The following is a 14191-nucleotide window of genomic DNA, read 5'->3' as shown; positions in this document are numbered from 1 at the left end:
GCTACAGGCATGGGAGAAGTGCGACATCTATCTTTCGTGTGCAAACTGGATCTACCAAGCTACAAAACTTTTTTACAGACACGAATTTTGGCATTGTTTTGTCGTCGTTTCTGAAGAGCCAATCAGCGAATTTTGGCACTGTCTTGACCAGGGGGTCAAGAGCCTGCAGATTAGCTTCGGCATGTTAGCATACGCCATTTCCAAATATGGCGCTGCATGGAGCATTTGGAACCAGCTCCATGCACGAAAATCCATGTTGGGCACGAGCTCTCATGCGCGTACATGTTGGTGGGCGGGTACCTATCCGGCGGCTACAGCCAAACGTTATTCAGTGCGTATTTCTTGAGGATCCTATGAGAAGACGTGCATATTATGGTTGTTTATCCATCATATGACAAATAAACAAATAAAGAAAATTGTATTGATCTTGTTTCGTTGTTGTTTGTCCCGAACAAACGTAGCCTAAACATGATTAAAGACAATAAATTACACAACAGCGGCATAAAGACCTTGTCTCGTTACACCATGGGTCTCCAACACGTTGCTCTCAACCTATAGCCGCCCCCTTTGGAGCTTGCCAGAGGCTGAATCACTAGGCTACTACATTTAAACACAATTTTGCCGCGAGGCATTCCAGCCTACGAATTTAATAAAAAGTAAACCATGCATAATTAAAAAAAACTCAATTTAGGCTACTTCGCTATGCAATAAGGATTCCATTAGAGCACAGTGCACGTTCAATGAATGAAAAAGGCCTTGTCTCGCAATAAACAGCTGGAAATTCCAACACTTTTTCAACTACACGAAACTTTACAGTGATCATCAAATACCCTCTAGATTTAAATGCCCATCAGCCTCAACATTTAACTATATAATACAAGTCAAAAAGTAAATTAAATCCCATACCAAAACCGAAAATCGTCTGCGTTTGGTAGCTGGTATGCCGCTCCAAACAAAACGCATGTCTCACAATAACGTACAATGTAAGAAATAAAGGTCTGCCTCGAATAAGCATAGGCTACCTCAAATAAATACCTGTGCTTTGCAGCCTAAGTAAATAGCAGACCCTGGACATAATTTAGGATTTACGGAAATGCAATCATACGATGTTGGACGCCTGGCGATGCTCTGGCCGTCTACTGTGCCTCTGACACCGCTGCCTCATTTGGATGGTAACTCCACAGGTGAGCGCGAAGATTGGACGTCGTGGATGCGTAAGTAAACTGTTTTTTGCTGAGTCCGCAGACAACATTCTCTTTAACCGTTACTTTACCATCTGCGGTGTACAACTCAAAGTAAAGACACCACATTTTAGATGAGTTGGGGACGTAATTGTCCGCTCAGGCTGACCGTTCTGTGCGTTATCTTCAATACTATCTTCAATAATATTGAATATCTTCAATATAATTTTCAAAACAGGGTGGCTATTGAGGGCTCTGGCTCCAGTCATTATTGTGGCTACTAGCTATTATTGGCTTGATTTGGTCATGGGCCAACGCTAGAATACGTTTAGAGCACCCGCTATGAGATGGCAAACAATAAAATAAAAAACAAACTAATCATAGACTGTAAAAATGCGCTACACTTGGCACTAAAAACCGAATAGTTTATTTATAGTTCGACTACGGATATTTCACGTCAAGTTCGAATGCATATTTGCAGCAGGACAGCAAGCAGACCGCTCTTAGTTAGAGCCGCTGTGTTATCCAATTAAATTAAGTTGCGCTTCAGGGCGACTCCACTCGGACTCCATGCGCGTTCCCCAGCAACTTTTTCTTCTTCTTGTTACGTGGCAAAGTATGTGCATTATCGCCACCCTCTTACTGGAGGACAACTCTCTTTTTACAGAATATCCAATAAAAATCGACGTGGTTCATGCGTCATTTCCAGCTTTAGAACTTGGCGCATGGTCAGAGCCGACTGGCGCTGGATCCGAGCCCCAGTGTTCAATATGGCGTTGACTATGAATTGGCCGGATTTACTAGCCTAGCCTCCACCATTCATTTGTATGGAGGGCGGGACTTAGTCACTCTCTCCAGTTATATATAATACCTCCATGGTCTTGACAGTTTCTGCAGAGCCAATCAATGCATTGCATCACCTACTGACTAGCCAATCAGGGGACGTCCTGTGTCACATCGATCGACCAGGGTCGGCAGCAAAGATTCTAGAACAGAGCTGGTCGGCAGGCACAGAGCTAGCAAACTTAGGTCGTAAATCTAACAAGTTATGCCTTTTACAGCATGGTTTTTGATGGAAAAGTGGTGTTTAATTTCCATAATCTTTGTTCAGTGAACACATAAAATCAGTTTTTTGCTAAGCAAGAAGAATCAAGAATTACGATCTTTGAGTTTGTTTATCGTAACCTAGCAACTGAGGCTTTAAGAGTTAAAAATGATTGTTATTGTTAATATTATTATATTAAGTGATTCTGAAAAAAAAAAATTGGTTCGTTTAGCTGACGCTTTTATCCAAAGACTTAGGCTACAGGTGAGGACTAACATTCAAGCTATGTTGCGAAGGAGACCTTAAGGTAATGATAAATTCTACCTTGCAAACACAGCAATAGGACGAGAGTGAGAAGAACCAGAGGAAGAAAGTGCAGAATTGAAGTACCAGCCAGAAGAGTAGTAAACAAAGGTGATAATAAGAAGAAAGTGCATGGTTGCGGAGGTTAGGAATGCTGGGTATGTTAGATGTGTTAGGAGAGGAGGTATTCTGAGAATGAGTTGGGTCTTCAAGAGCTTCTTGAAGATCGAGAGGGACGCCTCTGCTCTGGTAGCATTTGATGGCCTGTTCTACCATCGGAGAACCACAGAATAGTCTGGATTGCCATGAGTGTAGGGGCGGTAGTCCCAGACAATGTTCCTTGGAGGAACACAGCGGCTTTGGGGGTAACATAAGCTTTCATGAGAGCATCTTACGGTATCTGGGGATCTCTTTGCCCAAGCTCTTTACATTTACATTTATTCATTTAGCAGATGCGTTTATCCAAAGCAACTTACATGTTAATTACCATATTACAAGGGCCACTGTCCCTGAAGCAACTTGGGTTAAAGTGCCTTGCTCAAGGGCACAACGGTGGAAGCCCGGAATTGAACCCACAACTCTTCAGCCCATTGCAGGCTAGCCCAGCTCCTTAGCCCCGCCCCGAGTTGATTCCATCTCTCAGTCTAGCCTGGCTCTTGCCTCTTGACCCAAGGTGTCGTCTGTGTTTGTTCAGGAACTCTGTAAAGACCCGCGTCTCTTTGTGGATGGCATCAGCACGCGTGACCTCCACCAGGGCAGCCTGGGGAACTGCTGGATGGTGGCAGCCACCTCCTGCCTGGCCTCGGAACCCTCCCTCTGGAAGAAGGTGAGAGAGGGAGAGAGAATATTATCTTTTTATAATGCAATGTTTTTTTAGTTTTGAACACGGGGAAATATACTTAGCATTTGAGAGAGAATATTATTTAATTGATTATTGTAAAATTTCTTTTTTTCTTTTTTTAAACAGATATTGTATTTGTTTGTAGTGTTCTGTCAAAATATGTTTGCTTTGGCAGCACTGCTTCACTGAGTATTTCCAATTAAGCTCCTTTGAATTGAATTGAGAACAAGGGTGAAAGAGAAGGCTCAGGTGCGTTCAAATTCGGCAAACATTAGCGAATGTTTGTGGTGAACATGTTTTCTCTGAACAGTTACATTTGAACGATTTTGTGTCCAATGTAATGGTAATTGCATTGTTACCTTTGTCAAGTTCACCAGCTCCATTGTATGTTCGCGGAGAACTACCTCCTCAGACTTTTTGCAAACGTTTGCCTATATTTTTGAATTTGAACGCACCTCTGGTGTCCCTCATAATCCATCTACTGTACATGTTATGGGAGTTAAACATTCACCCTCTCTCTCTCACTTGTTCTTTTCTTTCTTTCTATTTTCGTCTCTCTCCCAGGTGATTCCAGATCACTCAGAGCAAGAATGGAACCCAAAGCGGGCCGACCTTTATGCCGGAATCTTCCATTTCCGCTTCTGGCGCCTAGGCCGCTGGACTGACGTTGTCATTGACGATCGTCTCCCGGTCAGTGAGGATGGAACGTTGCTTTTCTGTCGCTCTGCAACACCACGCGAGTTCTGGAGTGCATTGTTGGAAAAGGCCTATGCCAAGTGAGATACATTTGGGCTCCATGAGCGTTTGTAGGTCATAGGACTACTGGATTTATAATAAGTTAGCCACAAAATGGGTTCCTCTCTCTATCACTTATATTTCCTTATTTTTCCTTTCACTCTCAATCTCTGTCGCACACCTCAAACACACACACATACATATTAACAACAATTTATTTTTGCATTATTTAGAGTTTGATACACTCGTATTGCGTTCTTCTATATATGTATTCCTTTTCTGCTCTGTTTTTCTCATCTGTATTCTCCTGTCTCTCCTTCCATCTCTCTCTCTCTCTCTCTCTCTCTCTCTCTCTCTCCTTCTCTCTCCCTCTAGGCTGAATGGCTGTTATGAGGCTCTGGAGGGGGGTAACACTGCGGAGGCCCTGGTGGATTTTACGGGGGGCGTTTCGGAGCCCCTCAGCCTGGACCGCTCAGCTCTGGTTCAGCACCCTGACCAGAGGAAGGCCCTGTTCCAGACCCTGACCAAAGCTCACAGCCGCCAGGCCCTCATCACCTGCTCCATACGGGTCAGTGACACACTGCCGGAGTCTGACCATTTACATACGTTCAAAATACGTTCTGTGATGTAATATGAGAATAAGGGTCATGTTGTATTTGTTGTGTTTCAATGGCAAGTGTAGTATCAGATCAGATCTGGTTAGATTACAGTCTAGAACTGGACTAAGCTGGCCTTGACTCATCTTACAATAACAAGACACCTTATATGTATTCAATCACATGTTTATTTTCACATAGATGACTGAATGATTAAAGAAGAGACTGTGTGTGTGTGTGTGTGATTAAGAGGGAAAGAGAGAGCAGTCGAAAGTAGAAATTGTCAAGAGAAGTTCAAATACAGTAAAGAATGTTAGACACATCTGTACCACTGAAGAAGAGCGAGGAAGCGAAGACAAAACCAGGGTCACTAATGAGGAAGGTCAGTCGGTTGTGAGCTGACATCTACACACAGAATGGGACAGCGCATGGAGCCACCTGTCTGGAATTAATCAGCACTGTCAGCAGAATTCAACGGAGAGTAGGACAAGGACAAAGGGAATGGACCTTAAACTTAAAAAGACATTCATTTAGTTGTCAACCTCTCTGTCTTTAATAATTTAACAGTCATGGTTGCCGGACCATTGTAGTTCAATTATATGGTAATTAATTCCAGCTTGTGATGTAAAGCACAGGAGGCTAAGAATTGTCTGGGACAGTGTGTGTGGTGTATGTCCTATACCATAATACCAGTGTGTGTGTGTGTGTGTGTGTGTGTATGTCCTATACCATAATACCAGTGTGTGTGTGTGTGTATGTCCTATACCATAATACCAGTGTGTGTGTGTGTGTGTGTATGTCCTATACCATAATACCAGTGTGTGTGTGTGGTGTATGTCCTATACCATAATACCAGTGTGTGTGTGTGGTGTATGTCCTATACCATAATACCAGTGTGTGTGTGTGTGGTGTATGTCCTATACCATAACACCAGTGTGTGTGTGTGGTGTATGTCCTATACCATAACACCAGTGTGTGTGTGTGTGTGTGTGGTGTATGTCCTATACCATAATACCAGTGTGTGTGTGTGTGTGGTGTATGTCCTATACCATAATACCAGTGTGTGTGTGTGGTGTATGTCCTATACCATAATACCAGTGTGTGTGTGTGTGTGTGTGGTGTATGTCCTATACCATAATACCAGTGTGTGTGGTGTATGTCCTATACCATAATACCAGTGTGTGTGTGTGGTGTATTTCCTATACCATAATACCAGTGTGTGTGTGTGTGTGTGTGGTGTATGTCCTATACCATAATACCAGTGTGTGTGTGTGTGTGTGGTGTGTATGTCCTATACCATAATACCAGTGTGTGTGTGTGGTGTACAGGGAAGGAATTTCATGGCGGCCGTCGTAGCCCCTTGCGTTGGCCGTGAAGCCCCTTTGAAAATCATAGGTTTACAGGCCACGGTGGCCTTGGTGCCCCCTTCTTTCAATATTCTGCTTTGTGTCCTACTAATAGCGATTTTTATTTAGCCTGTGGCCTGTCAAAATAATCTTAGCATTCACAGCGCAAATTAATTTAGTCTTTTACGCAGTGGAGAAAGTGACAGCGCAAGAAAGTGCGTCCAAATTCACCCATTCTTCTCAGTTGAACTACTCGCAAAGTAGACTATTCATCACACAGACATCACAAAGTATCACATGAAAGAGCTTTTTCTCAGCTTTTAAACCATGTTAGCCGATAATTGCTGTGTTGAACGGTTCGCGAGAAAAGTAAATAATATAATTCAATTTAATCATACATTCTACTGAAGGTTTTGCGTCCATGATCTCCCTAACCATTCATCTCGGTGGAATACTTCACGAACCCTTCTTTTAACACATGACAAACCACCATAATATCAGAATAAACAGCAGACCTTACCGAACACAAAGGTGTAAAGCAGTCCCCTGTACAGTTAGCCGTTCCAGAGTAATCCAGTTTTGAATTTGCAGTAAATTTCGACATGCATGGATGTCTCCAAATTTGGGCTTTAAGTTTTACAATGTGTTTAAATTGTTCCACATGATTTCATAACGGGCCAAATACAAAATAAATGTTACAAATATCGCCTATATATTGGTAAATCAGAGGACAGCTGACTAAGAGTTTGTGAAAGTAGCCTTAATGATCACAAAATGCTAAGCATGCATTTAGGCTATTTGAGTTTCTTAAAGCTGAGCTGTGCTACATTTAAATTGTTCAATACATGATTTCATAACAGGCCAAATATAAAATAAATGTTATCTATAGCCTAGATATCTGTTTTTATTAGATGATCAGATGATTTACAGTTATATGTAATATGTCATGTTTCATGTTTTTGGAATGTTTCATACAGTGATGCAGGTCTACTGCAGTGAATAGGCTAAATACAACTTTGATCATTTTTATAGCCTACTACTGTATAGTTAACTTTGGCCTTGGTGCCCTGACATGTGGCCTTTGTGCCCCCCACCAAATATGCCCAACTGAAGGCCAAGTGGCCTTGCCCCCAGAATGGTAAAATTCCAAGCCTGGTGGTGTATGTCCTATACCATAATACCAGTGTGTGTGTGTGTGTGGTGTGTGGTGTGTATGTCCTATACCATAACACCAGTGTGTGTGTGTGTGGTGTATGTCCTATACCATAATACCAGTGTGTGTGTGTGGTGTATGTCCTATACCATAATACCAGTGTGTGTGTGTGTGTGTGTGGTGTATGTCCTATACCATAATACCAGTGTGTGTGTGTGTGTGGTGTGTATGTCCTATACCATAATACCAGTGTGTGTGTGTGTGTGGTGTGTATGTCCTATACCATAATACCAGTGTGTGTGTGTGTGTGTGTGTGTGGTGTATGTCCTGTACCATAACACCAGTGTGTGTGTGTGTGGTGTGTATGTCCTATACCATAATACCAGTGTGTGTGTGTGGTGTATGTCCTATACCATAACACCAGTGTGTGTGTGTGTGTGTGTGTGTGTGGTGTGTATGTCCTATACCATAATACCGGCGTGTGTGTGGTGTATGTCCTATACCATAACACCAGTGTGTGTGTGTGTGTGTGTGTGTGTGTGTGTGTGTGTGTGTGGTGTATGTCCTATACCATAATACCAGTGTGTGTGTGTGGTGTATGTCCTATACCATAACACCAGTGTGTGTGTGTGGTGTGTATGTCCTATACCATAATACCAGTGTGTGTGTGTGGTGTATGTCCTATAACATAACACCAGTGTGTGTGTGTGTGTGTGGTGTATGTCCTATACCATAACACCAGTGTGTGTGTGTATGTGTGTGTGGTGTATGTCCTATACCATAACACCAGTGTGTGTGTGTGGTGTGTATGTCCTATACCATAACACCAGTGTGTGTGTGTATGTGTGTGTGGTGTATGTCCTATACCATAACACCAGTGTGTGTGTGTGGTGTGTATGTCCTATACCATAATACCAGTGTGTGTGTGTGGTATATGTCCTATACCATAACACCAGTGTGTGTGTGTGTGTGTGGTGTGTATGTCCTATACCATAATACCAGCGTGTGTGGTGTGTATGTCCTATACCATAACACCAGTGTGTGTGTGTGTGTGTGTGGTGTATGTCCTATACCATAACACCAGTGTGTGTGGTGTATGTCCTACCACCAGTGCCAATGTCTGGTATAAGTAGGCCAGTGCAACACAAGTCATGCTCGGTATGCACACATGGTGAGAAATAGTACTCTTTCCTAAGGCAGATTAATGATTAAGTCATTAAAGCTGCAGTTGGCAATTTTTTTTATCATATTAATGAAAACAACACTATGCTCCGACAGAACAACATAAATAAGCCGGTTTTAGAAAAAAACCTCCACCTAGAGCCTGTTATTTGTTTTGCAAAATCCACAGCTCTCGGTTCTTCTGGTCCAATCAGAGCAATGCTATGTGGGATCTGACTGTCAATCACAGTCTGGTGCAGTCTGGTGTGCATTGACGACCACAAACTCGATGAGAGGGTGCTCGGTGGTAGTGGGGGAGGGGCATGAGAGATTTTATGAAATTTTGGCTAAGTCCCCTCAATCTGACTTGCCAACTGCAGCTTTAAGTGATTAAAGACATCCAATGCCAGTTATTTATACCTTAATGTAACATCTTTGATTTTGATGATAATCTTGTAATAGGGAGAATCGTGTATATTCTGCAGCCCTAGCCTACCCCTGTACGGAGAACCAGACTTGCTACTGGCTCTTCCCCCACCCGGAGAATCACGATGAATGTATTTATGTATTTGTATGAAACTCTGTGATATTACCTTGTCAGTTGATATGGCTCTTCAGAGGTCATTTTTGCCAGTTTGGAAACAAATCCACATGCACTGTGTCCAGGGGGGAGGGTTTAAGTCATGAGTGGTATTTACCACAGTTGTGCAAAATACAGATACAGTACTACAGAACTGTAGGGGGAGTCCAGTAACAACAACAACAATAACAACAATAACAAAACTGCATTGGATACCTACAAGTTCAGGCAATGAATGTTTGGGCACCAGGAAATAATGCATGTCGGTGATAAAGCATGATGTGTGTTGCTGTAAGATCTCCATCCTCTCTGCCCCTGCCCTTGTCCCAGCCTGAGGATGGGCAACGCGTGGAGTCGGTGCTGGACTGCGGGCTGGTGAGGGGCCACGCCTACGGCGTGACAGCCGTCAGGAGGGTCCGTCCGGGCCCCTTCCTGCTGGGCAGCTGCGGGGATGCCGGCCGTGTGTGCATGGTGCGCCTGAGGAACCCCTGGGGCACAGCGGACTGGACTGGAGCCTGGAGCCAGGGGTGAGCAGAGGGCCAGGGGGTCGAGGAGTGGGAGATGGGAGGGGAAGTAGAGGTGGAGAGGGGCTTGCAAAAGCAGAGAGAGAGAGAAAGGGCGATAGTACGACTCTACAAGCTCATCTCAGCTATAACTGTATAAAGGGATAATGCTCAGCTATAACTGTATAAAGGGATTAATTTGGTTAAAACGTTGTCACTGCATTTTGTAATGATTCTATGAATAACTGGAGATATTGATGGCAGTGTTCTAACTCTGAATTATATTGGATAAATGTATCTGGTAAATATATTTCAGGTAAATGTATGTAAAATGAAGTATATAAGATATAATGCACATTTATGGTAAATGTGGCCAATGTCTCCTCGTTTTTTGTATGCATCTCCCTCCTGTATCTATCTTCTCAATCTACCTCCTCTTCTGTTTCTCTGATGATCCACACTCGGCACCCTTCAAAGGTCTCTGGAATGGCAACAGCTGTGCCGCAAAGAAAGAGAGAAGATGGGGCTCATAGTGCGAGATGTGGGGGAATTCTGGTGTGTCAGGCAAGCCTAAGAAATCAGGGTGACGATTTTGGAAAACCAATAAATGGCTTTAAGACTCATTGCCTTATGTGTGTGTGTGTGCGTGCGTGTGTGCGTGTGTCTCATCAGGATGGAGTTCGAGGACTTCTGCCGCTACTTCACAGACATGGTGGTGTGTCGGCTGGTGGAACGATCGCTCCTCTGGCCCAGGAGTCACTGGCGGGAAGTGCGATGCCAAGGGGAGTGGGCACCAGCTCCCGGACCCCCGCCAAGACCACCAGCACCACTCCCATCCACGGGCAAGACTTGCACCACCACCACAGCCTGTCACCAACCCAGGCTAAGCGGGTATGCCCAGCGAGGGGATCGGAAAGAAGCTCGACTGGGAGAGAGGAGACAGGAGCAGCCAATCGGCAGACAGAGGGAGAGAGACTGGGAGAGGGAGAGGAGCCGGCCCGCGAGAAGAGAAGAGGGGGGTACCGCTGCCAAGAAGAGGGTAGAGGACGAGGCGGTGGACAGGAGCTGGGCAGAGCAGCTGGACAAGAGAAGCAGATGTGGGGGCTGTATCAACCACAGGGAGACGTTTCTGCACAACCCCCAGGTGTGCTGCCATAGATTGTCATCAGGACAATTTGGTTCTGAACATTAATTGTGGTAACTTACATCTTAACTATATACTTTACAATACTTCTACTGCAGTAAATGTGTATCATATATTGGCAAATACCATAACCATATACTGAGTAGTTCTATACTGAGTTAATACCAGGTTAGCTGCCATACACCGTGTCCTAACTGCATGTGATGCGAGCTAGCATTAGCAACAAAATCAGTTTGTTTTCAATTGGAAGCTCCTAACTGGATGTAACACAGTTTCACAGAGCTGTGCAGTGCGATTCAGCGTGATGTTTTGAGCAGAAGTGTTGTCGGACACCCTGTTTCTATTTTCTTTCTGTGGCTCGCATTGTTCTGCTCTTTTGAACGAGAAAATATGATACAATAGAACAGCATGTTTAACGGATTCAGTGTTGACAGAGAGCACTCAATGCTACGCCACAGTTGGACGTTCGATTGCAGTTAGGATAAGTTAATAGACTATCAGGAGAATTTGGTTCTGAAACATTCCCTGTGTCAACTCATATCTCAACTATATACTTTATAAAACATTCACTAAACATGTATACTGCCAGATACCATAACCATATACTAGTTGTTATGATAAGCATACGAGCACTCGCTCAGTCATGCTCAAGCCTAAAATGTGCTACACACACCCACCCACACACATAAACACTACTATTATTTTAGCTTGTTAAAGTGCAGAAACTTCAGATGGGTTATTTTAATCTCCTGCTATATTTTAAAAGACCTCTGGTTAAGGACAACTCTCCATCTGTGAATTGCTCTTTAAGCAGGCTACAAATAAGCTGAAGCTTTTTAGATGGAGTGTACTTGATGAATAAGACATTTGATGACATATTAATCCTCTCTTTTCTCTTTCTCTCTGTCCTCCTCAGTTTATATTTGAGGTGCAGGGCAAAGAGGAGGAAGTGCTGATCTGTCTTCAGCAGGAGGATAGGAGGATGAAGAGAAGAGAGGGTGGAGGAGAGAACCTTCCCATTGGGTTTGAAGTACTGAGGGTGAGTAATGACGAATGAGCTCAATAGAATAAGGAGTAAGTTTAGTCAAAGCCCTTATAGCCCCCCCCCCCTCCGCCAAAGTGATAAAATAAGGCTAAAAAATGTGGTTGTTTGGAAAACCCTTGTGAGTATAAACACCTGCATGTTCTGTCTTCTTTAGCAGCACTGCACACAACATACAACTCTGCTCAGGCATCTGTATAAAGACCTCTTTACAACTGGAATGAAAAACACTCAGATGTGGAAGTTAAAGTCAATCCCAGGAATTTCTTGAGAAGGCATAGATACTTACTGTACATATACAATGCAAACACACACACATATACTTATACATTTGTGTGTGTGTGTGTGTGTGCGTGCGTGTTTGTGTGCATGCGTATGTGTGTGTACTTGCATGTGTGTGCGTGTGTGTCCTCTCCCCTGTAGGTGGAGCTGAACCGTGTGAGCAGGGTGCAGTGTGTGGGGGAGCAGGCCGCCAGCTCTGTCTACATGGACTCCCGCAGCGTGGCGCTCCGAGTGACGCTCGCCCCAGGACGCTACGTCCTCCTGCCCACCACCTTCCAGCCGGGGGTCACCGGCAGATTCCTGCTCCGCCTCTTTTCACACACACACGTCCAGCTCAGGTGTGTGTGTGTGTGTGTGTGTGTGTGTGTGTGTGTGTGTGTGTGTGTGTGTGTGTGTGTGTGCACACACAAACATATATGTCCATATATTCTGTATGTTTGTCTGTGTGTATTTGTGCCCTAGAAGCGGTAAGCACAAGTACATATGTTCATATGATACGCAAAGAAGAACAGCCTGAATAAAATAAATGAATAACACAATTTTGGGAGGCTTGAAAAGTCCTCATAGTACTCAATCTCAATCTCAACACCCTCCTCTTCCCATCCGGTTCATAACATTTCTCCTCCTGTTTGTCCATCTCTCCAACTCTGTCTCTGCTTTACTCGGCCTGTCTGTATTCTTTTTAATTCTGTTAATTAATTAATTCTGTCTTATTCTGTCCATCAGGGAACTGACAGAGGAGTTGCCTCCTCCGTCCCTGTGGCAGTGTTGTCTACCTCAGCCATGCCTGGTTACCACGGTGCACCTGCGTCGTGCCTCAGGCCTCTGTCAGCCGAAACAGACAGGTGCGCAGTGGAGCTACACAAACTGCCATAGATACCACTTTTTTATTTTATTACTTACAGTTATTATTTTTTAACATTGAGGGTGCCAAAAATCAAAACTATGCATATCTGTGGTGTGTGTGTGTGGGTGGGTGTGTTTGTGCACGTGCGCGCAACCTGCAGCCCCAGACGTGTATGCGATCATTCGTTGTGAAGAGGACACAGTAAGGACGGGTGTGTTTAAGGGAGACGGGAGTCCCGAGTTCAACACTAAGGCCATTTTCTACAGGAGACGGCCTCAGGCACCTATATACATAGAGGTAAGAGAGGAGGCCAGCTATTTGTATGATTTTGTGTTCTGAAAGTGTATTACATGTGGTCATTAATGAACTGTGTGTGTGTGTGTGTATGTGTGTGTGTGTGTGTGTGTGTGTAGCTTTGGAGCCATGGCTTGGTTTGGGACACTTTGCTGGGTGGATGTCGACTTCAGAGTGAGGACTGTGAAAGAGGCAGGAGCAGAACGATTGACATTCAGGGCAGCCAATCGTGCCTCAGATCCCGGGGTTGTGTCTATGTGGAGACTTCCTCCAGCTACTGCCTGACGGACCTGTGATTCCACAGCTGCTCTTTGTTTTACCAATTACACTGCCACAGCAACAATCCATTGTGACCTCATCAAGTTACCAAAGGAGATGTATTTAAACACCAAGTAATTCATTATAAAATGACAGCATTTCATTCAGTGTTTTCACTGTAAATCAAAAGAAACATGTTGCGTTTGTGTTTCTAAGTATATTTTCTCTGCTGGTCAGAGTAAAGCACTAGATGTTCTTATTAAAGAAGAAGTTCGTATGAAGTCCAACTTTCATTACTGAACATAGGCCAAGGTTATGTTGGGTTTTGTTTTATGTGTTATGCATTTATATCCATAAAACCGCATTGTGGGCCCCAGCAGTGGCGCGACTGGCTGGGGCACCTGCATCGTACGTCGGCGACCCGGGTTCGATTCCCGCCCCGTGGTCCTTTCCGGATCCCACCCCGACTCTCTCTCTCACTCACTTCCTGTCAATCTCCACTATCCTATCTGATTAAAGGCATAAAAAGCCCAAAAAATATACTAAAAAAAAAATTATAAAAAAAAAAACGCATTGTGGAACGGGAGTAAAAATGTCTAATAAAGTTTTTGAATTTTACAGAAAATTGTGATTGAACTGTACTTTACTTGAACAACTTTGACAATAGGTTTATTTTCTTCCTCATCAACTGTGGTAGGCTACTGTTTCCCAGTCTATGACTGTTTTTCTCATTCTTATCACTATTGTATAGTTTCTTCATCGTGCTCTTTGCTTCATCAGTTTTAGGCACTAGGCCCATTGGACTTCATGCAGTGCTGCGCAGATCTGGCTGAACGTTAGCCTGGAAAATCCAGACTCTGATAATCTAGAAACATTAAAG

At 43.9% G+C, this 14191-nt stretch overlaps 1 protein-coding gene across 1 annotated transcript in view; it reads left to right on the top strand.

The window, feature by feature from the left end:
* LOC143128031 (calpain-5) overlaps positions 1-13349 on the top strand; it is a 19803-nt gene extending 6454 nt beyond the window's left edge. Inside the window, exons 2-12 of the mRNA XM_076289711.1 lie at positions 3224-3355; positions 3935-4146; positions 4481-4673; positions 9272-9468; positions 9922-9999; positions 10117-10588; positions 11505-11627; positions 12054-12250; positions 12639-12757; positions 12920-13056; positions 13173-13349. Coding sequence (XP_076145826.1) covers positions 3224-3355; positions 3935-4146; positions 4481-4673; positions 9272-9468; positions 9922-9999; positions 10117-10588; positions 11505-11627; positions 12054-12250; positions 12639-12757; positions 12920-13056; positions 13173-13349 — 2037 coding nt within the window. The remainder of the gene's footprint in view (positions 1-3223; positions 3356-3934; positions 4147-4480; positions 4674-9271; positions 9469-9921; positions 10000-10116; positions 10589-11504; positions 11628-12053; positions 12251-12638; positions 12758-12919; positions 13057-13172) is intronic.
* Positions 13350-14191: the final 842 nt, after the last annotated feature.

The sequence above is a fragment of the Alosa pseudoharengus genome, unplaced genomic scaffold, assembly GCF_046254945.1.
Source record: "Alosa pseudoharengus isolate Yale_2024_CS ecotype anadromous, Long Island Sound unplaced genomic scaffold, YU_APseudo_1.1 YU_APseudo_1.1_scf_17, whole genome shotgun sequence".
In the NCBI taxonomy this organism is placed as follows: Eukaryota; Metazoa; Chordata; class Actinopteri; order Clupeiformes; family Clupeidae; genus Alosa; species Alosa pseudoharengus.
This window is presented reverse-complemented; position numbering and strand designations above follow the sequence as displayed.